General features: G+C 46.1%; 1 protein-coding gene across 2 annotated transcripts in view; it reads left to right on the forward strand.

Moving 5' to 3' along the window:
• Positions 1 to 26,068, forward strand: part of Smg5 (Smg5 nonsense mediated mRNA decay factor) — a 37,445-nt gene that overhangs the window by 3,471 nt on the left and 7,906 nt on the right. Inside the window, exons 2-16 of one of the 2 annotated variants that reach the window (XM_077654402.1) lie at positions 573 to 671; positions 1,580 to 1,700; positions 2,397 to 2,559; positions 3,639 to 3,755; positions 4,387 to 4,558; positions 7,886 to 7,978; positions 9,760 to 9,834; positions 10,454 to 10,587; positions 12,088 to 12,234; positions 14,224 to 14,298; positions 16,194 to 16,257; positions 17,393 to 17,513; positions 17,812 to 17,890; positions 21,431 to 21,564; positions 24,108 to 24,248. In XM_077654402.1, coding sequence (XP_077510528.1) covers positions 573 to 671; positions 1,580 to 1,700; positions 2,397 to 2,559; positions 3,639 to 3,755; positions 4,387 to 4,558; positions 7,886 to 7,978; positions 9,760 to 9,834; positions 10,454 to 10,587; positions 12,088 to 12,234; positions 14,224 to 14,298; positions 16,194 to 16,257; positions 17,393 to 17,513; positions 17,812 to 17,890; positions 21,431 to 21,564; positions 24,108 to 24,248 — 1,735 coding nt within the window. The remainder of the gene's footprint in view (positions 1 to 572; positions 672 to 1,579; positions 1,701 to 2,396; positions 2,560 to 3,638; positions 3,756 to 4,386; positions 4,559 to 7,885; positions 7,979 to 9,759; positions 9,835 to 10,453; positions 10,588 to 12,087; positions 12,235 to 14,223; positions 14,299 to 16,193; positions 16,258 to 17,392; positions 17,514 to 17,811; positions 17,891 to 21,430; positions 21,565 to 24,107; positions 24,249 to 26,068) is intronic. The other variant, XM_077654403.1, reaches the window with a different exon arrangement.

The raw sequence follows: 26,068 nt of genomic DNA on the forward strand, positions 1-26,068 counted from the left end.
AACTGGTAATCAGGCCTGCCAAATCCACTTTGTACTTGCGACACCCATTGCTAAAACAGTGGCACCATCCCCTGTGGATGGTAGCAGGTTTGCCATTACTTTTGAAAAAGACATAGCGCATGAAGACAGGACAGTGCAGAGACAACACAGGACGAGCGCTAACTGACGACTGCAGGTTTATTTGAAATCCACACTCGAGGAAAACAGTGCGCATGCTCAGCCACAGAGCAAGAAACGGAAAGATTAGGACGCCGATACAGGTATCGTGAAAACATGAAAACAGTTATCATGAAAACCTCTGCTGTCTGTGCTCTGTCCTGTCTTCATGCACTGTGTTTTTCAAGAGTGATGCACCAACAAGCCCAAAGTTGTACCTTATTACGTTTGCCATTAGTTGGCAATTAAATGAGGGTACGAATCACCATAGGAAACCTGACTTGCTGCCAGCTATAAGAGGCCATAGTTTCATTTGATAATATAATTAGTATTGAGACCGCCTACCGGACACCGTATTGCACACAGCTCGTTGCATGAGTAGTCAGATGTTTCTGTGCTTGTGCCCCATTTTGCAGAAGTGCCTCAGAAGCAGCTCGCCGCTTGGAGGAGTGGCTCCGTGGCGCTTCCTCATTTGGGGCCTATGTGGCTCCAGAGGTGACACAACTCAGGGCAAGGTATGTGCTGCACATAACGGGAGAACACGGCTGCCAGTTACTTCCACTCTTATGAAGAAAGCCATTGTGCTCTAGTGTGCACTCAATGTAAACGTGCTTTTTTTGTGTGTGTGTGTGACAAGATACTATTATTGTCACTTAAACAGTGATTTTATCGACCTTCTAGGCCTTTTGTTTACATTGCCCGGCTTTAGAGATATCGTGAAGTTACCAGTCTACCGCTTGTCTTTAAAGAGTCATTTAGATGAAGACTGAAGCAGTTTCATCCGAGTTGAGTTGGCCAGCTTTGGCACTGTTTCAAATCCGACGCTCACTGCAGTAATTCATAGCTGGGGATTTTAATGTGGGAGCATTAGAGGCTCCATGTCAGAAAACAGTGTCCGACGACTGAGGCCACCGAGGAGCAATGTAAGAAAAAGAAACAAACCGGAAATAAACCTGCCGACCGCAATTCGAACTCACAACCTTTGGGTAGGGAACCGAGCACACGTCCCACTAAGCCACCACAGGACATGTTGTGAGAGCAGGAAAGGAATACCCTTACGTGGAGATGGTGCCAGTTGCCGTGGGGACAGGCGCGCATGGCACCGGGGAGAACAAAGGAGTGGGCTGAGCAGTGCCGCCACTACTGCGCGTGTGCAAGCCATGCGCCTTGGGCTTAAACGGTAATGAGTAGCAACAAAGAGCAAAGAAATCAATCAGTGTGTGGCGACCTATTCAGTAGCAACGAGCCATACTCATGCATTACCGTCGGATCGACCTATTGATTGCTTGTTATACGTGTGCTAACAGCTAACGTCAGTAGCCTTTGGGTGCATAGTTCACTGGCATTTCTAAACAGCACTTCCTGCGCTGGTGAGCGCAGCAATGCCTTGCCCTCTCACTTTGTGTATTACGTGTGCGTGCAGGCTGAAGGACTACTGTGAGCGCCTCCTATTCACTGCTCCCCTGGAGTATGGCCGTCAAGCAGAGGAACTCACCTGGCGCAAGGTTTACTATGATGTTGTGCAGCACTTCAAAGCTACTAAGGTATTGCTTTTTGCATGTTTGCAGGCTTTCAGTACAGGTAACCATATCACATACACAGATGTGGTTTTCCACGAGCTCTTGTGAAGCTGGTGTTAATGGGGCTTTTTTTTTATTTGGTCCATTGGTTTATAGTTTTTGTGCGCCATTAAAATATTTGTGCACTGTTGTTTCGTTGCTTGATCATTTCAGGCTGCACTCTCTTGTGCAGTGTACACTCAGTGTGCTCTCAGCGGCAAGATGCAGCTAGTGTAGTAAGTGCGGCCACCGGAGGCCTCATATGTGCTAATCATTTAGAATGGCTTTGAGACTCGCCAGAGGGGTAGCGAGTTTTTTTGCTAATAATTCCTGCTAGGTGCAAGTAGGCAGCACAAATGAACAAGGACAGAATGGAAGCCACAGCCCACTAACCAACGTTTTGACAAGAGTTGTTGTCTTTATGACAAAGACAAGTCCTCTTTTAGAAACGTTGACTTGTGGATGGGGACTTCTCTTATGCCGTTGTTCATTGAGGCTGTCAATAATTTCATCTTCGCTGCCTTCTCTCTGCCGTATGTGCAAATGGGGCTACTTGAGAAAAGCAGTGAGAAGCCGAAAAATGGTTTTGGAGACCAGAAATGCAAAAACCAGTGATGGCATTGGCACGAAGCTGCCAGGTATAAAAGATGGAACATGGTGGGGCCTTTTACTGTAACCCAGGCTTCCACAGACGAGGAGTCTGTTGCTGAGTTACGAGCCCACCTGCTGTCTGGCTTGGGCCACTACCACCACCTGCTGCTGAGGGTGCAAGCTGAAGCTCGGTTGGATCTGGAGGCACATGTTGATGTGCCACTGCTCTGGACACACCGTGGCCTGCCTAGGGGTGAGTGGTGCCTGCAGAGAGCCGCATGTTATGGACTGTCATAAGACGGGGGGCCAACATAGCAGTGCAGGGGCCATTCACTTGGGACTTGCACTGCTGGCAGAAGCCCTGAAGGTGTTCAGCTGCCTTCTTTGCCACTGCATGTTAACCTCGCTGTGCTGTGAGCAAATGTTAACCTCGCTGTGCTGTGAGCAAATTGTTTCAATCGATAAAGATAGCTGTCTTCTCTAAAGTGCTGAGTTGGTAAGGCAGCAATTTTCTCATGGCCATGTTAGGCTGCACTGGAGAGACATTAAAGGCAATTTCAATGCGCTGTCCACTTCCCTTCGAAAACCGGGGTTGATGGTCTAGGCAAAGTTCGATGCTTTTACGCACATTCATGTACGTTTTTTTAGCAAGAAAAGCAATTTCACTAGCGTGCATATGCTTGTGTTGATTGTGGTCAGCGTAACTGGCAGCACTGTCTATGGTGTCATTACAACAGTGATAGGCGACCTGCAATTCTGCCACAGTCCTTCATAGCTGAGTGCTTGGCCGTACTTGCTTATATTATCTAGTAAGTGGCATCAGGGGCTAGGACTTGTCTGAATTGCCATGCAAGATGTTAGTTCACAGACAGCTGCCCGCAAACATAACACGAGCGTTCAAGCACAGGGCTTGCACTGACATGAGTGTTGCAGAGTATCGGCCGCTGGGTCCGAAGGGTTCGATACCATGCTACGCAGTGTGCTTGTGGCAGCTGATCACTGTGGGTGCCCTGCAGCACCCCAGCATGGTCTCGGGCCCACACCAAGTCTGCAAGTTTACAAGCCACGTTAAGTCATGAGCAACATGAGAGCGAACAATGCTTGAGCATTTATTTATTGATTACTCCATAATTATGCGTGCCAAGCACAGTTTCTTCTGCTTTGTAACTAGTCTTTCTCTTGGCGCATAATATCCAAAAGTCATTCTCAAATTTAGTGTAGAAATAACCAAAAAATTGACGGTAAATGCAACATTCAATGGCATAATCAGGTGTTCCGTCCCTTGTGCACTTGGTCATAGTATGGTTGTCATGTGGGACCATCATTGTACAGGCTGCCGCTGGAGCCAGCGGCAACCTGGCGAGGATGCACCCAGCCCACTCCCAGAAGAGAACCAGCCGTGGGCCAGGCAGGCTTCGCACCGCTTTCTCATTGCTCTGGGTGATCTCGGTGAGTCCGTTGTTCCAATCGGAGTGGTAGCGGTACAAAACATTGCACCACCTCTTGTCCGCATAATGAAATTTAATTTGTTGCTAATAAAATAAGTAGGGTCGCCAAACACAGGCTAAAGTGAAGCCAGCTGTGTTAAAAGTGATTCTCTATCTCAAACTTAAGTATTTGAGCTTGGCAGTATGGCTTTGCTGATGCTTGTCTTTGCTGAGAGGTGTACACAACAGCATTGGCTCTCGTTAACTCCAAGCTCTATTCGCTGCATCAGTAATAGCACATACGTGCTACTAAGAGGATGCACATTTATATTTTTTCACACTAAGTTGGAAAGTATAGAGATATGTGGAGCATCCTTTATTCAGCAGTCTTCTTTTGTTGTCATTCGCCGGCAACCTGCCTAGCATTTGTGTATTCTGGCTGTGCATTTACCTAAAGAGCAGCCCTTTCATGCATTTCTGTGTGACCCAAAGGGCAGTGCCCTGTGGTTTGTCAAAAGTAAAGGGCTTGCATCAAGTTTCTCGAGCCGGAGTTGCAGCTGCTTTGGGAAGGTCACAGTGACTGCGGAGGTGTAGGTTGGACCATCCTCCAAAAGCAGTGGTAGGTCACAGTTGTGTCGTTTCTGTGATTGCAGCGCGCTACCTGAGTGAGCTCGAGGATGACGAGTGCAATATCTGGGCCGAGCTTTCTGCCCGCTACTACTGGCAGGCCCTGACACTGGACCCAGCATCTGGCATGCCCCACAACCAGCTGGGCACCCTCGCCAGTGGCAACTCTTTCAAGGCAGCCTACCACTTCCTGCGGTGGTCAGTATTGATCCTTTGTCTTTATAAGGGACACAGAGGAGATGAGTTGGCCTTCATCGACAGATTACCGTGTTTACTCGCATGATGTATCAGCATTAAAAGCTCCATAGAGCCAAAATGCATTGTCAGTCATGAAATTAGCCCATTGGCTGAAGGGAAGTGATGTCACCGGATGGGAGCATTCCCATTGGCTGGAGGGTAGTGACATCACCAAATGGGAGCACTCCCATTGGCTGGAGGGTAGTGACATCACCAAATGGGAGCACTCCCATTGGCTAGAGGGAAGTGACATCACTTCCACTGAAAGCATTAACAGCTGCTAATACTATGGCATTGCCAACGCATGATAAAATTACGTGTCCCTGTGAATTGTTTTCCGAAAATATCTGAAAATTGGGGGGTTAGGGGGGGGGGGGTTCATTACGCGAGGTAAAATTGTCTGGAAAATTTGAAGCATTAAAATGAGGTGTAGAGTAGGGTAGTGGGGGGGTTCATTTAAGTCCATTTTTTAATGCATCTTTTCCTGCTGACCAGATGTGAGCATAGTCAGAAGGCCGTAGAGTTGATTTTTACTTAGAACTGGGGGCGCTCGGCTACTGATCCGGAGTTCCCGGGTTCGAACCCGACCGCGGCGGCTGCGTTTTTATGGAGGCAAAACGCTAAGGCGCCCGTGTGCTGTGCGATGTCAGTGCACGTTAAAGATCCCCAGGTGGTCGAAATTATTCCGGAGCCCTCCACTACGGCACCTCTCTCTTCCTTTCTTATTTGACTCCCTCCTTTCCCTTACGGCGTGGTTCAGGTGTCCAAGGATATATGAGACAGATACTGCGCCATTTCCTTTTCCCGAAAAACCAATTATTATTACTTAGAACTGGAATTGGATGGGATGGAGTTGTTCTGAGCTTAATTGCAGTAAGGTGGAAAGCTGGGCTAATTGAAATTAATTCATGATGGCATTAGCACAAAGGACAGGGCCAACAGGACAAAGTACGACATGGCACGAGCGCTTTCCTGGACTAGAAAGGTGGAAGTTCGAACATGCAATAAAGCTCGTCTTAGAAGAAATGCACTGCACTAATATGGAAAGCTGGGCCACTACCATCATAAATTCAATTCAACTAGCCCAGCTTTCCACTTTTGCCACAATGTGTTTCTTCTACAACGGGCAGTATTGCATGTTCCATTGTTCTACTCCGGCAAAGCACCCATGTCGTGTCGTACTTCATCTTGTCATTCTTGTCCTTCGCGCTACTGCCATCGTCCCTTTAATGTTGTGGCAAACGAAGGAGAATAAAGCAAAGAGATTTCCAAAAAACACAGCTTGTCTCGTGGCTGAAACCAGCTGAGTTAGAAACGCTGTGTAGAAGCGCGTGAACTGTTGCTGTCATCGAGGTTCATTGTCTGCGTTCTGTCATTCCGTGGGTTGTCTTTTTCACTGTGACATTTGGAGGTTTTTCTTCTTCCTTCCACATGCACTGTGCGCTGCACTGGCAGTACTGGCCCTTCTGAACACATGCTGTCGGTGATGGGCCTATGATAGAATTGATGGCATATGATAGAATTAATGGAATTGATGGCATGGCACTCTTGGCCTTAAGACGTGGAAATTTTAGTTTCTGTGCATTTGTTCTGTTTATTATTTTGCTTATAACAGACTCGCATTGTAAATGCACCCCCTGCATTAGTCATTGCAAACTGGGAAAAATTTTACTTGACCACAGTATGAACTCTACCCCCTGTAATGAACAGACCTCCCAAATTGTCTCACTAGTAAGCACTAGTAAATACATTGTGGCAGGTGATGGGCTGTGTTTGGGAAAAGCTGTGAGAGCTTGGCCAAAACTATATTTTCCCCACCAGTAATCATTTCATGCTTGATTAAGAAAGTTATAAAAGTACCCTAGAAGGACGTTCTTTAGCAGGGGAGAGAAGAGGAGTTTAATTAGGTTCACAGGATTTAGCTCTGAGACTTTGACCTTCTAAAATACTACAGCAATAAAATAACACCTGGAGCATCAGTTAGCAGTTGAAAGGTTTGCATTCATATGTGTTGCATTTATATCGCGCAGGAAAGCCAACTGCTTGCAGCTGGCAGATGCCTTTGGTCTTCTGAACTGGAAGCGTCTATTTGAACAATTGATGTGTCGTCATATAGTGTGTCGTGCGAGTATGGCTGCCACAGAACTTTTGAAATTCTTGAGGATTGGTTCGCTTAGAGGCATGAGTGAAAAAAAGAAAAGCAACATGGTGTGTTGCATTTTCCTAAAGAGACTGTTGCAGATTTATGACAGAGGGACAAGACGAGCATAGCCATGTCACATTAGGTGTATCCTGTGACTGGTCATTCATAGTGGCAGTGTGAAATAGCCTCGTGCGGACCTGGCGTGTGCCCATTTACGGCATTTTTGTATTTTTATTTTTTGTTTTTGAAATACTTTGTGGGTTCAGAATTTAAAAGGCTACAGCAGTAGCTCTGCTGTGTGCAGGGAATATTTCTAATATGGCTCTCACAATCGGCTGGTTCATCATCACCGTTAGCTAAGTTGCATCCATTGCAGGACAGAGGCCTCTCCCATATCCCTCCTATTAACCTTGCCCTGCATCAGCTGCAGCCGCTTCATCGCTGCAAACTTCTTAATCTCATCTGTGCACCTCTCTTTTTCTGCCCCTGGCTCTGCTTGCCTTTGCTTGGAATCCACTCCGTTACCCTAAGGAACCATCGGTTATCACTTCTCCATGTTGCATGCCCTGCCTATGCCCATTTCTGCTTGTTTCCAGCTGGGATGTCGCTAACTCACATCTGTTCCTTGATCCACTTTGCTCTCTTCCTGTCTCGTAACATCTGCGAGTTATGCTGTACCATTTATGGGTGGACTTCACTGGTCGCATGTTTTGCACTGTAGTATTAGAACCTTTGGTATCTGCAGCCTTGTGGTGTGTGTTGACGTGATTGGGAACGACATTACTGGAGCCACACCTTTGCAGCACATCCCTTCCAACACTGCTCGACTGTTTGTGGTTGCTTGCAGTAGTCCTGCATGTCTGAAGGGTACCACGCTTGCCTTGCTCTGTTGACATTGTAGTTCCATCACCTGTACTTGCTGCCATAGCCTTTTGAACAAAATTTCTCCTTTGGAAAAACAGCTGTGAGACATTTTTTGCAAGTGGCATTCATTGTTGGACTGTATTTCATGTTGGTTAAGTGCGCATTTTGCCGGGAGTTATCCTTAGTGGAATTGAGTTGAATGAGCCAAGGAGCAGAACAAGCCATGTGTCGGGCCCTGAAGGGCATCACCTCAGTGGATGGTCCTCCTGTGTGTTCCACAGTTTGCAGAGCAGCCAGCCATTTGAAGGTGCCCAGGGAAACCTCTTGCGCCTACTGGACAAAAACAGCAGCCAGCCTGCTGCACAGGGGGAGAGGTGAGATGCACTCTGAAATGCAAAGCAGCGTATATATTGAGGTTTCAGAATGCACATTGCAGAACCCTCCTTAAAACAGTGCCTGGGTGGCATCACCGTTGTGCTGACGCACATTGCTGGCCACTGCAGTTCAACCCCACTTGCTTTTTCTGCTGAGTTGCCACGTAGGCACAGAAATTTCTAGCGTGTGCTGATGTATGTGCAATGCGCTTATCCGTGCTCCATGCAACTCAGGGTGGCATTCCCTCATACCAGCCTGCCTGTCTTATGATCAAACTCCACATAACTTGAACAAACTTTTTGTTCCATTCAAAGTTCAAATTATCATGATGCAAATGTATATAAACATGGCTTCATGTAATAGGTTTGCTAGGGTATATAAAAATGGTCGAACTTCGATATAACAAGGTCACACTCACACTTGCCGAAAACTTTGTTAAATCGCGAATTTCGTTATTTTGAGGTTATGGTCCCGAGGACACTCCTGATGGATGGCACCTTGTAAATACAGCTTAATCTTGGTGGTACGATTTTGGTTAATGCCAATTTCGTGATGATACGCTTTTTAAAAATTTCCAGCCAAAGTGTGTTAGTAGTAGTAGTAAAAAAACATCTTTATTGATTGGAAATGAAGTCCCCCTGGGTGGTGCCTCAATATGTTGCTGTTCAAAGTGATATGAACAGTTTCTCAAGCCGCGGCAGATTACATAAACACACGAACCACCACGCACCCACCAGCAGGTGCCGAGCAATGATGATGCCATTCCAAAGGGACTGTGTTGTTCAGCGCTGTGTTGTATCCCTGCCTGTGTCCTTCTTCTACGTCCCATTCGTTGCGCTGTAGTCATGGAATATCGGAACCAACTCGCCAACAACTTACCTTGTCGAACTTCATTTCTTGTACAAGGGCTCTTTTGCATGTGAGTTTGATCTACTTCAGTAAAAATACAGCGCTGTGTTGTATCCCTGCCTGTGTCCTTCTTCTACGTCCCGTTCGTTGCGCTGTAGTCATGGAATATCGGAACCAACTCGCCAACAACTTACCTTGTCGAACTTCATTTCTCGTACAAAGGCTCTTTTGGATGTGAGTTTGATCTACTTCAGTAAAAATACAGCGCTGTGTTGTATCCCTGCCTGTGTCCTTCTTCTACGTCCCATTCATTGTGCTGTGGTCATGGAATATCGAAACCAACTCGCCCAACAACTTACCTTGTCAAAAGGGACTACTTGTTGACATACCATAAGAAAGAGCCCAAGCGAGTATGGCAGACCTCTTTTGGCCTAAAATAACTGATCAGAAGACGAAACGGATACATCGAACCTCCTAGCACAAAGCAGCGCCCAGCCAATGGCAGGCGGCAGGGTACGCTGCACTACACAAGTGGTTAGTGGTGGAACGCACGAGTTTCACATGTAGTGCATGACAGATGGCGTAGCGATACATTCTGCTGTTCTGCTCTACAGCATAAAAGAGTGCATGCAAATCTTGGCCAGTCTCGGCTAAAGTTTTCATTTTCATCTGGTTGTCAAGGTGTGCATGCACGCAGTGTGCAAAGACTTAAAAGTGCGATATAAAAGCACTTCGTTAAATCGCAAAAATATGTGTGTGGAGGGGGGGGGGGGGGGGGGGGGGACAAAAAATTGTGACTTTGCGAGTTTTGTTAACTTCAGGTTCGTTATATTGAGGTTTGACTGTTCAGCGTCAGTGCGTGATTGCTGAATAATTGGTTTGTTGTGAGTGGCAGTCTAGTGCTAAATATTTGCTGTGAAACTCTATGCAGGTGCACACCATCCACACTTTTCACAAGCAGCTACCTAAGGCTATGTGAACAGTTCTACACGTCCAGCGACACTAGGTGAGCGACCACAGTGATTTTTGTGCCACCAAATCTTTTTGTATTTATTTGCCAGTGCGAGCATGGTCCGCAAATTATGAATCTATACCCAGCACCCTCCCTTTGCACCTCCTGAATTCTTGGAACACTTGTGCAGATGTTGATGCTGGGTTATATGATGTTTGTGAGTACTGATCTCACCTCTGTGGCACTTTTCAAATCGTGGAAAAAAGGTGTGCTGATGTTCTGGAGGTTCCTACGCCGGTCGCAGTCCCATAACACTTGAACACAAGCCTGCTGCCACACCCACGTAACTGTTACTCTTGCACAATGCTAAATATTGTCCACGTGTGACGGTACTGGAGTTAGAGGAAAACCTTTCTTGATTTTTTGCCACTTTTCATTTCTGGCACAAAACATTTTTGTGTTGGCGTTGCACTAAGAGCCCGGTTGGCACACTTAAAAGTAGATCAAATGCAGACTTGATTGACAGCAAATTTTTGACTACCAACCCACCTTTGTGCATAGGCTTGGGGTCGCAACTGTCTTGTACTCGTCAATATCTACTTGTCCCGCTCACTGACAAGTCTGTGCACTTGTGCAGTTCTGATTTGAACAAATTGTTTCCCTGCTTATTCAGCGGTCTCCAGAGCCTGTGTGAGGACTGCTTGTCTCAGTTGGTGTCCATTTTGGAGCAGCCTGAGGAAAAGGCTAGCCTGGTATTTCAAGCTGCTGTCATGGCCATCATCTGCACTGACAAGCTGCACAAGTCAGGTGACCACTCTTGTGTCTTTTCCTTTTCTTGTTGGCTGAATTTCTCTGTACAGTCATATCTTGCTCTAACAAATGCTGCTAGAACAAAATTTCCGCTGTAGTGAGGTGTTTTTGTTTCGTCTTCAGGTCACCATATGTGTAGGGGTAGGAGTTTTCGGCTTGAACCGGAAAAAAAAGAAACAATAAAAGTATGCCAAATTCATTCTTCAGATTTTGGTTTGAACTGAAAAAGGTCAGCATTCCTAGCATGCAAGGCATAGCTAGCTGGCTGTTGAGTACAAGTTACACTCAGTCAAAGTTGAAAATTATATAATTAGGTGAGCCAGGAGCATGATGAGATTGTGATATAGGGTTGAATAAGCAGCGCAGTTGTACAGTTGTGGGTATTGTTCCGTAAGCGTACACACCTCTGCAGACCGGACAGCACCATCATCTCCTCGCGCCTGGTAGCTAAGAACTGTTTGTTCATTATCATCACCATCTTAAAACAGTCAGTTGGTTAAGTAACTTTATCAACTGCACGGAGGGACACTGGCACGAAATGTCACAAAAAAGTAGGATGTTGTGGCTACCGCGACAACTGACGAGCAGTTCTACCATCAATACACAGACTATGTGATGCCCCGCCCTCTTGCTCACTCCAGCGCGGCAACCCAATGACAACATGTCAACCTATTCCTTAGAAGTAAACTTGCACTTGCGTTTTGTCTGCTGGCTATCTCATTCAACTCACATTACTTTTTTAATGGCGATAGCAATCCCTTCTACAAGGACACCTCCAAGTACTATCATTCGCACATTAATTACTGGTAAATGAAAGTCCATGCTGACATAGGCTCTAAAGGAGTTCTGACCACACAGGATTGCCACATTAACTCACCGAAAAAAGTAACTCGTTTTTCAAAAACACTATGTGCCAGGAAAGAAAAAGCGAAAATTGCATTCTGAAATCAACAGCGAAAAAAGTCTGCCATATTTTGAAAAAATAAAAACCAATAAGTCCAAACCCTGTGTGTGTGATTTGATTCTCCAAGTCCTTCCCCCGTGCAAACAATTCTCAGAGCTAGGTTCTGCTTCATTGAAGTTTGTTTCAGAGTATAAAACAACTACAAAATTTCATTTTACAATATAAGAGGCACAATGCTGCCAATTTGCTTATTTTCTCACGAGATTACAGAATTCCTTGGTTTCACCAAAAATAGGTTCCAAAGGGTGCACATAAAAGGGCAGTCTCTCACATGTTTGCACACTGTGGCCGAATTGTGGATGTGCAAACGCTCAAGGTTGGCTCAATAAGTGAGTAATGCATGCTGGCAGGGTTGAAAGGGGTTTGTGTTTATCTGGCCGTAGCCCAGGAAGTTCCCTGAACTAGACCATAGCAGGATTTCATGTCTGGCAGGCATCGTGTTTCGGTTGCACTGGCAGAGTAAACAATCAAATGCCACAGAACCACGACTGGTCCACGCAGCCCAGCTAAAAAAAAAGGTGGTTTTGGCGCAGGCCCACACCCCCTGAGCAGTGCTTCCGCTGCCTTCACGCTGAACATGTTCTCCCACGTGGTTGTCACGTGCACTCACCTGGTATCCCTGTGCTCCCTGACACCACCACCACGGAAGCACGAGGAAACCACTGGCCATGGCGACACTGGTGAGCTCGTGTTCCTTGCATTCGCTCGAAGCATGTTAGTCAAGTTTTATGGTGTATATAGCGTGGTGGCTGTGAAGGTCGAGGGGGCTGCTTGAAGCTGTGCAGGGCTGGCTACACCATTGACAAGTGAAATAACTGGAGCATTCATAATAAATATGGTCAGAGTGTAAATTCTTCTTACTGTATTACCCCACTAATTAATCTAGTGATATTTTCACAATTTGGGGGCAGGAGTGCATACATGGCAAAATTACTTTTTAAAAGCAATTAAATCACTAATTACTATCCTAGAAATCTCGCTAAAGTAATTAAGTTACATTACAAATTACTGCTTGCAAAAGGTAATTGCATTACAGTTACTTCCCAAAAGTAATGAAAATTACTTTTACAATAATTTTTGTTTAGACGCATAAAAGTTGCGCATTGGTCATAGTTCCTACAAAATTTTTAGATTCCTTTCCTTTGTTTGCACCGTCACCAAGGTTCAAAGTGGGCGCTGGAAATTTTGCCCCTCTTTGAAGAAGGTTAGGTGGCCGGATGAGAATAGAAGTTCGCGGGGACAAGGTGGCCACAGATGGCACAGGACAGGGTTAATTGGAGAGGTTTGGGAGAGGCCTTTGTCGTGCAGTGGGCGTAGTCAGGCTGATGATGATGATGAAGAAAGGTAGCGGTAGTCCATTGAACAGCCGCTTTGCTGACGTAGATGAGGTCGCATGCGTAATCCCACCCTCTTAAGAATTTGCATCCACTGCTTATTCAGGCTCATCCTCCCGGAAAGGGGCGCAGACAAGCTGCCATATCTGCTGTTTTCTGGAGGCACGTTGGCACACATGGATAGCATGTTGCCTATGTCGCCCTTTAGTTAAAAATAGGTCATCAAATCCGGCCACAGAAGCTGTCCCGATAACTCACACCCAACTTCGTTAAGTGTCAGTTGTGCGATTTCTTGTCAGTGTGGCGACGTGACAGGAAGCAGTCTAGAGGGAAGTACTCGCTCAAGCGCTCGCAATGTGTGTGTGCGTGTAGGTGCAATACGGTGCGCCATGGTTATGGAGCTCTCCTGATGGCCCTGCGCCACTTCGCTGGAGGGCTGGCTGTTGCTGGCCACGCGCTTTTCTTGTTTTGCAGACACTCAACCCCGCAAAAGCAAGGCCAAAGCATGGCCCATACAAGGAGGAGCACGGACTCATAATTCAGCAAAAGTAATTTGCTAGTAATTAATTACTTTTCCATGAAATTACTTCTCAAAAGTAATTCGTTACATTATTAAACTACCAGCCCATAAAAGTAATGAATTACATTACAAATTTCCGAGAAAAGTAATTTAATTACTGTAATTTCATTACAGTAATTTAATTACTGCCATGTATGCAAGTCAGTGATTCAGTGTGTGTACTGGGCCACTAGTGACGCAGGGACTCTGTGGGGCTAGGCTAACTGGCATGCTGCAAAGCTGCCTGATAGAAGGTTGAGCAATGCTTGGTCAACTTTGCTAAGAAAACTAAAAAAAAAGAACTGGTAAATAATGTAGTTGAAATGAGGCTACAAATGCTAATCTGGTCTGTGAGCATTCTAAAAACAGAGCCAAGGGTCAGACTGTTTATCCTTTACTGTAGTACTTTTTTGGCAGAAGCAAAGGCCAGAATGGCGGTTTTCATCCGGTGTCGAAAAGTTAGAGGTGGTTGCTCTGGCTTTGTGTTTTCTTTTAGGTGTACATAGGAACTTGTCCGTGACCTTGACTTGGTGAATGCTTTCTTCAAGGCAGCTCTGGTGATCATTATTAGTAGCCTTAATGAGAGTGGCAAAGATGCTTCCTGAGCACGTAGCTCCATGCATGTCTGCCTAACAAAGCAGAGAAAAAGAAAATATAGCCTTGCAAGTCACAGGCTTCTTGCAAGTCAGTTTATAACGGTTTTATATCTTGTTCTATTGTGCATGGTGCATGTTGTGGACCAGTTGGGTGCCTTACATTGGGAACTTGCTGTGCAGATGCCAGTGCAGTCCTGGAGCCATCAGCTGACCTTGCCTTGCCAGAGGACACCAACATCACTGCCACCACTAACGGTCAGGCTCCTGATATTGTTTTGGTGCAAGTAAAAGTGTGAAGATACATCAGCATGTTTAGCTGATATCTCATTTCCATGACAATAGTTAACTTTGTGATTTCATCTCAGAAGTCCTCACTTGTGTGGCATCAACATAAATTTCAAATCATTTAAAATCGAGTGGCCAGTTTGAGTGAGGTCGCATTATTTATAGTGTCATTTCCAAGCATTTTTACCCCTGGCAATACAGTTAAACCTGAATGCAACGAACCTCCATGATATTACAAAGTTTCTTGATTCCCCATCGCCATCCCCATTGAAATGCGTGTATTTGAGACCTCCATGTAACAAAAGTGCTGCAGCAGTTGACCTTTATATAATGAACTCGCTACACCGACTACCTGTTAGCTTATGTAGAGTTACGAAATTTGGCAGTTAAGTTTCATGATGATAAACCACGAACTGACATGAGAGGAATGCGTACGGTCGCAGTGAGCGAATACTGTTGACTCAACGCGCCGTGCTCAGGTGCTGTCTGTGCATCTCCACAGCTTTCGCTTTTGGAACTTCATACCACATGGTACAACAGTTCGTGTTCAAGAGGAGCAAAAAATAATACGGCATAGCAAAAAAAATGGTATGAGCAGTGTGCTCTCATCGCCGCCACGTGGTTGCTTGCGTGCTTCCGGCTCCAATTGCACATCGGAAGCGGGTGCAGTGGAGAGCACAGGCGGCTCAAGGCGAAGAGTCTGTTTCATGGGGCAGCTAACTGCAGAGGGCATACCGAGAGAGGGAACATGCGAGAAGAAGCCTCTGGCGCGGTCTACGGCGGCGGCACAACCGCATGCACTGTTCTCTAGGCCGGCCACAATGCCCTCACCTTCCCCACTCTCCCAACCCCACTCGTAGCGGTCCTGCATGAGCAGTGGTAGAGGTAATGGCGACTGCTAATGTTCTGCATTGTCCTTTCGAGTTTTCTCACGAAACTGCATTTAATGAAAACCTGGATGTAACAAAGTCCTGGACTTTTTGTTTTCGTTTATATCTAGGTTTAACTGTAGTGCCATTCAAATTAGTGCTACTGCCAGCTTAAAAGGTGGACGTGCTGCTGCTAGGTTGTCACTGCAGCGTTAGTAGTGTAAACTTTTGTTGAGCACAGCTGTCTCTTTTTCTCTTTGAATCTTTTCACTTTACTTAGGAGAAGCAGTACCCTGTAAATCATAAAATTGCCTTATGCTTACACACTGCTGCTTAAAATGCTAAACTCAGCAACAGCTGTCACTGTGCTGCTACCTGTCTGTTGGTTTGGTTCAACTTCCCAAAGCGACTCGGGCTATGAGGGACGCCGTAGTGAAGGGCTCTGGAAATTTCGACCACCTGGGTTCTCTAATGTGCACTGACATCGCACAATACATGGACCTCTAGAATTTCGCCTCCATTGTAACTCAGCCGCCACAGTCGGGATCGAACCAGCATCTTTCGGGTCCGCAGCCAAGCACCATAACCACTGAGCCACGGTGGCGGCTCTGCCCGTCTATTGTTGGTGGCTGCGACGGCCATACTTCGATGCAGGTGAAATACAAAAGCGCCCATGTGCTGTGCAGTGTCTGCACGCGTTAGAGAGCCAAGTCGTCTAAATTAGCCCAGGGCCCTCCATTATGGCTTCCCTCATAGTCCATGTGTTTCTTTGATACGCTAAACCACACAGTTTACAATTTCCTTCCCGAGGCAGTGTTGCACACTCTCAGATGAGCCACTTAGCCACACCAAGCTGCCTGATATGCAGTTTCTGCTTGTCGAGAAAGTGACCTTGCCGGCCACACTAAAGTCCCATTTAGCATGCCCCGAGCTATGGCACTATGCGCTGCGGCTCTGCCATCAGCCCTCATATACTGTTTTTTTTAATTTCTGCAGGCTGGGTTCTGGGCACTGAAGCAGATCAAGGATCATCGTCAAGCAGTACTCCTCCTCTTAGCAGGTGGGCGGAAGTTTCTTTGAGTTGTGCTATTCCTGCACAGGCTGTCTTCATTGTAGCCGGCCTGGTTATGTTTGCCGCTGCACGAAATCATGGAACTTCAACAAAGTGTTCATTCAGGTGATGATCAGGAATGGTTTGGTACTTAGCTTTGTGACTTAGCTTCTTTCCATCAAATCAGTTCTCTTCGGCAAGGCACCGACTTGGACTTGAGCCAACATCGAAGCATCGGTTCCAAAAACGTGCTGAGTTCACTACAGTGCCTGGTTGTAAAAAATAAAGGGTTAAATTGTGTGCCGAAGCAAGTGGCAGTCGGGGCACCTCACAATGCATTTGGTTTTCCTGAAAAACTTGTGTGCCTGATTGGCGGGGGCAGAGAGACACAGTTCTTACCATCAAATCAATGTGCAAAGGTTTCAGTGGGCAAAGGAAGGTCTAGTTTCCAGAAACTCCCAAGTAACAGGATGAAGCATGACTCACTGCAGGATGGGTGAAGGATGCATTGTGCACAATCTTGTCTGCCATGGTCAACAAGGCCTTCAAGAAGTGCGGTATTTCAAACGCCATGGACGGCACTGAGGATGAAATGATTTTGGCCATTGATTGCAACAAGGAGGCTTCCGACAGCAACAGTGAGGCATAACGATTTTGCCGACCAGGTGGGGGAAAGGCGGATGAGGTAGTGGCGCTGTTCACTTCATCATGACATTAGAGCGGTTGCAATAATAGTTGATTGTTCCAAGTGAGAAGGTAGTTCATTTCTTTATCGAAGCATGAAAATATGATGCGCGTTAGAGTCTAAAGCATTGCACTTTTTTTTTCTTCTTTTTTCCTGACCGTGAAAAATGGTTGCATGTGTTAGAATCAAGTAAACGTGGTATCAATCCAGGAAGCATGCTATATATAAGCTGCTATGTTGTAGGCAGTCAGCCTATGCATTTTAACCGCGGTGCAGGGCATGCCCATAATGCTGTGTTCAGAGTGTAGCAAAATGTGGACGCCTCTAAGATTGCCATTGGTAGTCTTTCTTAGCTGGCCTATTTACTAGACATTGGGGTTCGCATCCCACCCATGGTGCTTGCTTGCTACCTGGACATAGCGGCGACGATTGAAAGCACAGGGCCTTGTGTGTTTGCAGTGCTAGCGAAGACAGTGACGTGATATCTACCGAGCTGTCGCGTATTGGCCTCCTGCCAACGGTGAAAGTGCTCTGTGACTGGTTGCTGGGACGTGCTGACATCATCGGACCCTGCACACAGGCAAGTGTGCTTCCATTGGTGGGCATCACTCGAGCCATTTTTGTGCCTTCTTGGTAGCCAGCAGCAGCAGTTTCTGCCACTCATTTCTGTACAGCCCAAACCAGTGGCAAGTAGTAAGCAATCTACTGGGCACTCCACTGTTATAGTTTTGTGTTTGTTGTATTGAGAAAACCTAGTGTGAAACATGGCCGTGACATATTGTCACAACGGTGAAAGGGGATGTGATGATGCAGCCCCTTAACTTGTGCGAGAACCCCCTGCCCTTAATTGTCCGTTCTGTTCTGTTCGCTGCAACCAGGCCAGAACACCGCTGTGGCAGAACTTGGCTTCCCTTTTCAACTTGCTGCTGCCATTCATTTCACCTGCCTACCCAGTTGGTGAGTGCAGCGTCACAGTTTTGCAGAGTCATCGTTGCTTTACTGGTGTGATAATACAGTCGAAACCCGCAATAACGAAATCGCCGGGGACAGCAAAAAAATTCGCTTTCGCGAGAATTTCGTTGCTGCGAAAATGAGACAGAAAAGATAGAAAACAGCCCGCAAAAAGAAAATTTATTGCCAAAAGTCAGTCTTAGTTTGCCGAGCCTTGCCTTGCAGCAACTTCATGGTTCTATTCTCACACTGCAAGAAGTGATCCATTGCCACGTCGTCGTCGTGTGCGCCTAAGAACGACCGGATCGTGTCAAAGGCGTCCAACACATTCCTCGGGTTCGGGTTTACCGTCTCTCCATGTTGTGGACCTTGGTCCTCGGTGTCGTCAGTTTCGCACACGTTTTTTGGCTGGCGGAGACATCTCAAACGCAAACGTGCGGACTGCTGCTCATACACACCGCCACCACACACAACGAACACATGTGCACCGCTCGCAGGCCTAAAAGTGCAGCGCTGATGATCTAGTGTCGCCCCCTGATGGTGTCGCTGCGAGGCTGCCTTCCCTGAACATAGCCTCCGAGATAAACAACCACCCGGAACCGATCACAGAGGACACGCGCTGCGCCGGTATGGTGGCTAGCACCGGCTCAAGGTGGCTAAAGTTTTTAAAGTTGTTCCGGCTGCAAGGTTGCCAGGCGCCAATGCTCTCGCTGTAGCCACGCAAGTGCGCTATTGCAGTTTGCTCAATTTGAGTGCTTTTTTGACGCTGTTATTCATAATATGGGAGACAGTATGCGGACCGACGCTGCAGCAAATTTCGTTATCGTGGGATTGCGGTACAAAAATGTTTCGTTACCGAGAGATACGAAATACATTGGCCCCTATGGGCATTTGCCGGGATCTCGGAAATATTTCGTTGCGGCGAGAATTTCGTATTCTCGAGATTTCGCTATCGCGGGTTTCGACTGTAGTGTGTGCACCATCCTTCAGAAACTTTACCTTCTTGAAGTTAAAGGATTGCACCAAGGATTTCAAGCCACCTAGATTCAGAGACAAATTGACAGTGACTTGTGCATTTTCTTTGCTATGAGAGCACGGCTAACACTGTGCTTATCGCTACTGTCAGCCAACCATCCAAGGTCCCTGAGTGGCTTGGCTAATGAGGACAAGTTTATGGGCATTATCCCAGCTATGGATGCTCCGTTTCTTTGGTAGCAAAGTGCAAAAGTATCTGTGTACTGAGATTTTGGTGCACATCGCCCCTGGGTGGTTCGAAATTATTCTGGAGTCCTTCTCCGAGGCATGCCTCATAGACCACAGCATTGGCTTAGCACATGGGCATTCTACACTAAGCTAACCTAACTGCTGTCGGTTTCCACATTAGTACTTGAGGAAACCGAATAATTTTGCTAGTACATTCAAATTTTATTACTCTAACATTGGTTAATCTACCTTTCACATTAACTTGGTTGCATGCAAAGGCCCCTATAAGTCTGTGCTTTTCTGAGGAACATAAAGCTTGTTAGTTTGAGCATGAAACACCAAGTACAGTCGATTCTTGGTAATTTGAAGTAGAAGGGGACCAAAAACTTTGAATTATGCAGCAGTTCTTTAGCACTTCACCTTGATGGGACCAAAGTATCGGTTCTAATAAATGAGATGTTCAAATTAACAGCATTCCACTGGATTGCATCGTTCAAACCGCGAATCGGACATGGGCATGTCGCAGGCGTCACAAGTTGTGCTGCAGGTACTGTCTGAGAAGTCTCTTTTTCTGCACCTCTGAACACAGTATATTCATGTGACCATGCTCCTGGCATGCAACTGCCCCCTGCACAGCCACACACACACAAAAAAAATAGGTAAATAAAAACAGTGGTTGTGTTTTGGAGAAGTGAACTTAGTGAAGGGCATTGCCAAAGTATGGCATGTACTATACTCTGGTACCTCGTAGGGCTGTGGAAGCTGTGCGTAGTGCCATCTAACGAGCGGGTGGATTTACAAATGCATGTGAACATAATTTGTGACCAGCTGATGTTTTTACTTATTATTAGCTATCACCGTTGGCAGCCGCACAGACCCTGACCCCATCACATACCTTTTCTACATGTAGACCATTTTGTGAGGTGGGCCCCTTGTTACCTGGTGTAAAATGTAGCTTCTGAGCGGTGCACAGTCTTTGTGAGGCAGCAGCAGCAATTAAAACGTCCAAGAGTCATGACTGAGCATGGCTGAAGTTGGAGCTGTTGTTTTAGTCATGAATATGACAAAGATCAACCTTCAAATTTTGTATTGGTATTGCACAGTCATTTTTACAGTGCTGGCTTCTGAGCATGAGCGCTCACCACCAAAAGAAGATCATAGAGTCGCTGTAAATTTTGAATGCATCGTGTAGTTTATACTGAACTTGCAAGTCACAACTGTGTTGAAATAATGGAAGTTCGTTGTACCTAATTGGGGATGCGACAGTTAAAACTATTTTCGTTATTGATGCATGAAATGTAGCCAAATTTGGTGCATATATGTAATTTTTCATGTAGATTTCAGAACTGCATTTTTGTTTTGGCTAGCTGTTAAGTTGCCAAGAAATAACATATAACACCTTCGTAATGTCATCCACGATCTGTTAAATAATTGAGAAAAAAGTGCGCAAGTATTTTATGCCAGCATGTTCACAAAAGCCCTGTTCTGTGCGATAATGCTGTTAGTTTGTTTTTTAGATGCCCAGTGCTCTTGCAGATAAAGCTGAACTCCAGCATGCGTAGTTACATGAAAATGATTCTTACAAAAATAGCTTCCAAAACTTTTGAATGCGTACATAGAAAAAATGAGATTTTGTTGCACTCCTCACAGTCTCGGGATGCATGCACAGCAAACAGAATCATTCTGCTGTCATTTGTTACGAAGCCCAAAGGGATGACTGATAGCAACTGCAGAAAAAGTGAAAGCTGCAAAAACTGACCCTATGGTTTATTTCCCTCATTTGCATTTGATTTTAGTCAGAGAAGTGTGTCATTTCAACCAGCAGAAGCTCTCATCTCTCCTTTTTACATTGATGCTAAGGTGGCAGTGCTCTGTTGTTGAAAAGCCGCGAAATCCACAATGCTCTGAGACAGTATGATTTGCTCACAGTTTTCTACAGTCACTCGTAAAAAAAAAATGTCTTTACTGCATATTTGGCCGCGATTATTTAGTACGAGACATATGAAGACCTGAGGATTGCCAAAAAGAATGCTTGAAAATTTGTGAATTGTTACCAAATTAGCCCTTTTATTTGCTGCGTCCCACCTTGATAGTGCTGATGCTCCCAAGTAATAGGAACATATGGCTGCCGTGGGTAGTGGTGTGACCACATCTCTAACCAGATAATGGCATTAGCTAATTTTGTAAGCAAGGCAGGCAGTGCAGTCTCCTTCGGCTTCCTGTGCTTGGGTCCCATTTGTCTCTCGTATGGTTGGATTAATGTTGCAGTTAAATGCAGTGTCACCGTATTGTGATTGTACTACATTGTAAAAGTGCGAAACTTTGTCTTTGTGTGCTGGGCAGAGGTGGCGCTGCCAGACACTGCAACATTGTTCCCGTTGCCGGAAGACATCTGCCTGCAGGGAACTGCTGCGCTTTGCGCAGCACACAGCAAGATCAACTGGGATTTGAGAACAGAACAGTGCGACGAGTGCCAGGTATGGCGTGTTCAGGTTGAAGGCCGTCATCGTGTCATGTGCGAACATTGTGGCTCTGACAGTGGGCTGTGCAAATTGACGAGACGCTCGCTTATTTGGGAATGTAGTTAAGAAGACGGTGTTACTGAAGTCTGCTGCCATGGAATGCACGAAAGGAGCATTCAGTTGTACTACTTCACTGGCAGCACATACCTGCATGGTTTGCTGTACAGTGGGCGCTCTGTGGCAATGTGTTATGGCAGAACAGGTTGGAAGTGGCGAGCACTTTTGCACACATGTGCATATTTGGAACTGTTTCTCCGCCTTCCTTCATCACAGGCCGCTGTATGGCTGTTTGTTCAACACTTGAGTGGTGCCGTTAAACTTCAACAGCATTACCTTTACATGCTGCTTAATAGCATCAGCTTTAAAAGTTAAAGCTTGTGCCTTGAGGACACCTTGGCTTCTGTGCAAATGCATGACTGTTGAGATACAGATGCGCTGTGTCATTTTACAAGTAGCAATGAGAAAACAACATGCACAAGGGAAGAATGACCACTGATTGGTCATTTTAAAACATTTTAAAACAATGACATCGCTACCATCTCATGCCCATCCACATTCGCCGAAGCTGTTACCAACCATTTTTCAACATAACACTTGTTCATTTGACTGTATGTACCCACCCCTTATGTAATACCCCCAGTGGGTCTTTAAGGTATTAAAATGAAATGAAATGAACACAGTCAACGACCGAAAATTCGAACGCCTGATTTTTTCGGCGTGCTTGATTATTCGGACTTTTCCGCAGCACCGCGACATGGCCCATAGAGCCAATGTATAAGAGTGCCTGAAATTTCGGACGCACTACAACTGACTGCTCGATTTTTCGGACCTCGTTTGCACTTGCCGCCAGTACCCAAGCCGCCATATAATGCGTACAGTGGGACCTCATTAATTCAAACTGCAGGAGAGATCAAAAACTTGATCAAAGAAAACAAACAAAGTTCAAGTTTAAAGGGAGCCTCTTAACTTGCGATGCTGAAATTCTGCGCGAGTCGGCACATTGCGCCCGCATGGTTTCGAATTTGTACTGTTCTTGAATGTGTTCCGCAGCACGAACTTGAACGGTAGTCGGAGTTCTCGGAACTCATCTGTGCAGAGTCTTTTGTCCTGGATAGGGAAAGAGGCAGCAGCAAAGCGTGTGGGAGGCGTGTGGCTTCACGGAGATGGCGAGTGCGGGAGGAAATGGTGGTGCATTTTAAAGTGAGGTCAGCATACTCGTGGCAAAACGCACCGAAACCCTGACTTTTCTATCGCAAAACCGTAAACAACTAGCGTTTTGATGACAGGCAAGACGCCTCTCATTATACGCAAGCCTCCGCAGAAAGAGCGCCAGATACGATGCCGATTTTGGCTCTAGTTACTAGGCCTAATGACGAAGCCCAACGCCGACGGAGCGCTGTTTCTCTGTTATTGTTTCGTTATCATCGTGTTCTTGTTCCAGGTCCATCATACTGCGGGCGCAGTGCAGTTCCCGCAGCGGCGTGTTCGCTTTCCCGTTTAGACTATGTCCCAACCTGTGCGTTCATCGGCGAAATCTCGAGGGCAGCACAGCCAGGCCGAGCTCGTGAAAGCAGCCGCCACCCATCGTCTGTGCACATGTCAAGTGGCAAAATTTTGACATGAGGAGCTTTAGAACGTGTACAATACAGTTGACCCCTTCCTCCGGCATATTGATAATAAGTCGTGATTTTTTCGGTGAAATTTGATTTTTTTTTAATTGGTTTTTTTGGGGGAAAGGAAATGGCGCAGTATCTGTCTCATATATCGTTGGACACCTGAACCGCGCCGTAAGGGAAGGGTAAAGGAGGGAGTGAAAGAAGAAAGGAATAGGTGCCGCAGTGGAGGGCTCCGGAATAATTTCGACCACCTGGGGATATTTAACATGCACTGACATCGCACAGCACACTGGCGCCTTAGCGTTTTTCCTCCATAAAAACGCCGGACTGCCTGATTTTTCGGTAGTTTTCACGGTCCCAAGAGAGTCCAAAAAATCGGTCGTTGACTATGCACAGTTGCAAAGAGATGTGAGAACATGTTGAATTGGATAATTGGGGAAATAATATCGGCCACAGAATTTTTGTGAGCCAAGAAGCTTAACAAAAATAAAGGACTGTGTGAAGTATGAAAAAGATGCAAAATGTGCTCATAACTGTTTGTGAAGTTGAACGCTGGCCTATTTTGCAGGCACAGAAGAATGTTGCAGTGAGACCTTTGTGGCAGCATCTGCCCAACTAAGTTGCTGACAGCAGTTTAATTTGCTACTTTTTGTGACAGATTGTTTTTTGCACACCTTGTCTTATATCTCTATGCATCACACTGCATAAAGGTGCAATTTCAGATAGAAGTTCTCACAGTGTAAAAAACTGTTGCATGAAAGAATTTCAAGCACATTGCATTTCTTTGCGATGGTAGTTACTGCTACTACGTGTAAGCTATGCATCTGCATGTTGCCTCGTTGTTGGATTAGTAAACATGTGGTGTCGCTTCCTTGTGCACAGTTGCGCCTGGTGTACCTGGTACGCTTTGGCCAGTGGCTGTCCGAGAGGCCGGGCTCCGGTCTACAGTTCATCCGTGGCCAATTCCAGGCCAGGGTACCTGTGCTCACCAATGGCACTTTGTCACCCATGCCCCTGAGCAATGCAAGTGGCTTTCCTTCATTCAGTGTCTCCTGTTTAGTTGCGGCAGGCATTTGGTTGCCTCCATGTTCATTTAAGGTAGCGATAACTATTGGTCTCTTGAGAGGCACCATTTTGCATAGGATTGCATAGGTCTCTGGTATCAATAGGAAGCTGGTAAATTTTTGCCTGCAATAAGACTTTTGCATCTGCCAGCTGTATTGGATATCTCTTGGCACAGGCGGCGAAAAACTCACCTTTTTCGGAACAATGTTTTGGCACCACAAAGTCCGTCTTTTTCTCTAGATGTAACACCCTCAGTGGAGAGCTTGAAAACTGGTTGCTGCTGACCTCCTGGCACTTAATTTTGCAGCCAAATAAAGTTTCTTACTACTACTGGTTGGAAACAAATGCACATCAGCGATGCAGGTGCAGTCTGGTTCCACAAGGCGGCAACTGCGCCTATGAAGTGGAATGTCTGTGCTTGACAGCTGCCGCAGTCTGTCGCTTGCTCCTGTTGCTAACGTAACTGCGCATGCACAGAGCAGCCATGTGAAAAACCGGATTGAGCCTGTGAAACAAAATGGTGTAGTCATAACCCTAAACGGTGAAATTAAAAATTGAGACTCCCTTGTAGATAGGTCAGCCCTGCCTTCGATTATGATTGTATATGTTCCTAGCCAATTTCTGGGAAGCAGTCATGAGCTAACAATTCATAGGTAGAGCCGGCATAAAAGTATGCTGTAAAGAGCTCAAATACTGCAAGTATGGAGCACATTTTGTTGGTTCTAAGTGGTTCGGATGTCCAAGCACTGCGTCTTTTGGCATCAGTCAAAATTGGCTGAAGTGTGATTTCGGAGCTACTCGGGCTGTGGCGATACAGAAAGCATACAAACAGTGCCCACCAAAATGCACCCAGTTTCAACTGCACCTTTGAAATGCCACCAGATTTGTGTGCACTACACAGAAACAATGCAGTGCACACAGGATTCATCATTCATCGCAGTTCCATTTGTTCTCATAAAGCCCATTTTGCCATCATCTGTGCCAAGCACCTGCGGCATGCCGCCTTGTATGCATGCTGCATACCACCAAATAAATGTAAATCATGATAGTCTCGAACACAGCGTTAACGTTGAGATCATTCAGTTGTGGAAGCCCTGTGCGGTAGTTTGGTGCAAAGGTACTGTCTGCTGCTGATGACGATTTCTGCGCATGCCATGGCCTCTGGCAAGATTTAATGTGTGCAAATTGTTCTGCGATAGAATGAAATTGAGTCGTGAAAATGGAACTCGCACCAGAAAGTTGCTTACAGCAGTTCCAAACCACGCCCACCAGGAATTGCATTTGGTAAGTGTGGTACTGGCAAGAAGGCTATGCTTCTGTTCAGTCACAACTGCATCCTTCTTGTTTTGATCTGGTCTGGGTGTACTCAAGACAAAGATGGTTGATGTGTGTGTGGTTCCCTTCCTGTTTGAGGCTTCGTATGGTTACGTGAACTGGCTCACGTTGAATATGTGCTTAGAGCAAGCAATTTTTTTCCTGCAAGTAAATCATTTGTTCATGTGCCGAGTAGATTACCACCATTTTATCAGGAAACAGAAGACCTCAGCTGCGCTGGGCGCACAAGTTTGGCAAAATGACCTTCACAACAGTCTGTCAGAGACTGCTGTAATATGTCGCATGTGCTAAGCGGCCAGCTGAGGCACTCGGGCAAAGAATAAGACTGCTTTACCATTGAGCTGTGTGTTATCGTTGGGAACATTCCTTATACTACTACTGCTCACTGCGCTGCAGACGTCCCACTCTACGCTTGGCTCTGTGCCGAGTAGGACAACGTCACT

Source organism: Amblyomma americanum, chromosome 2, assembly GCF_052857255.1.
Source record: "Amblyomma americanum isolate KBUSLIRL-KWMA chromosome 2, ASM5285725v1, whole genome shotgun sequence".
In the NCBI taxonomy this organism is placed as follows: domain Eukaryota; kingdom Metazoa; phylum Arthropoda; class Arachnida; order Ixodida; family Ixodidae; genus Amblyomma; species Amblyomma americanum.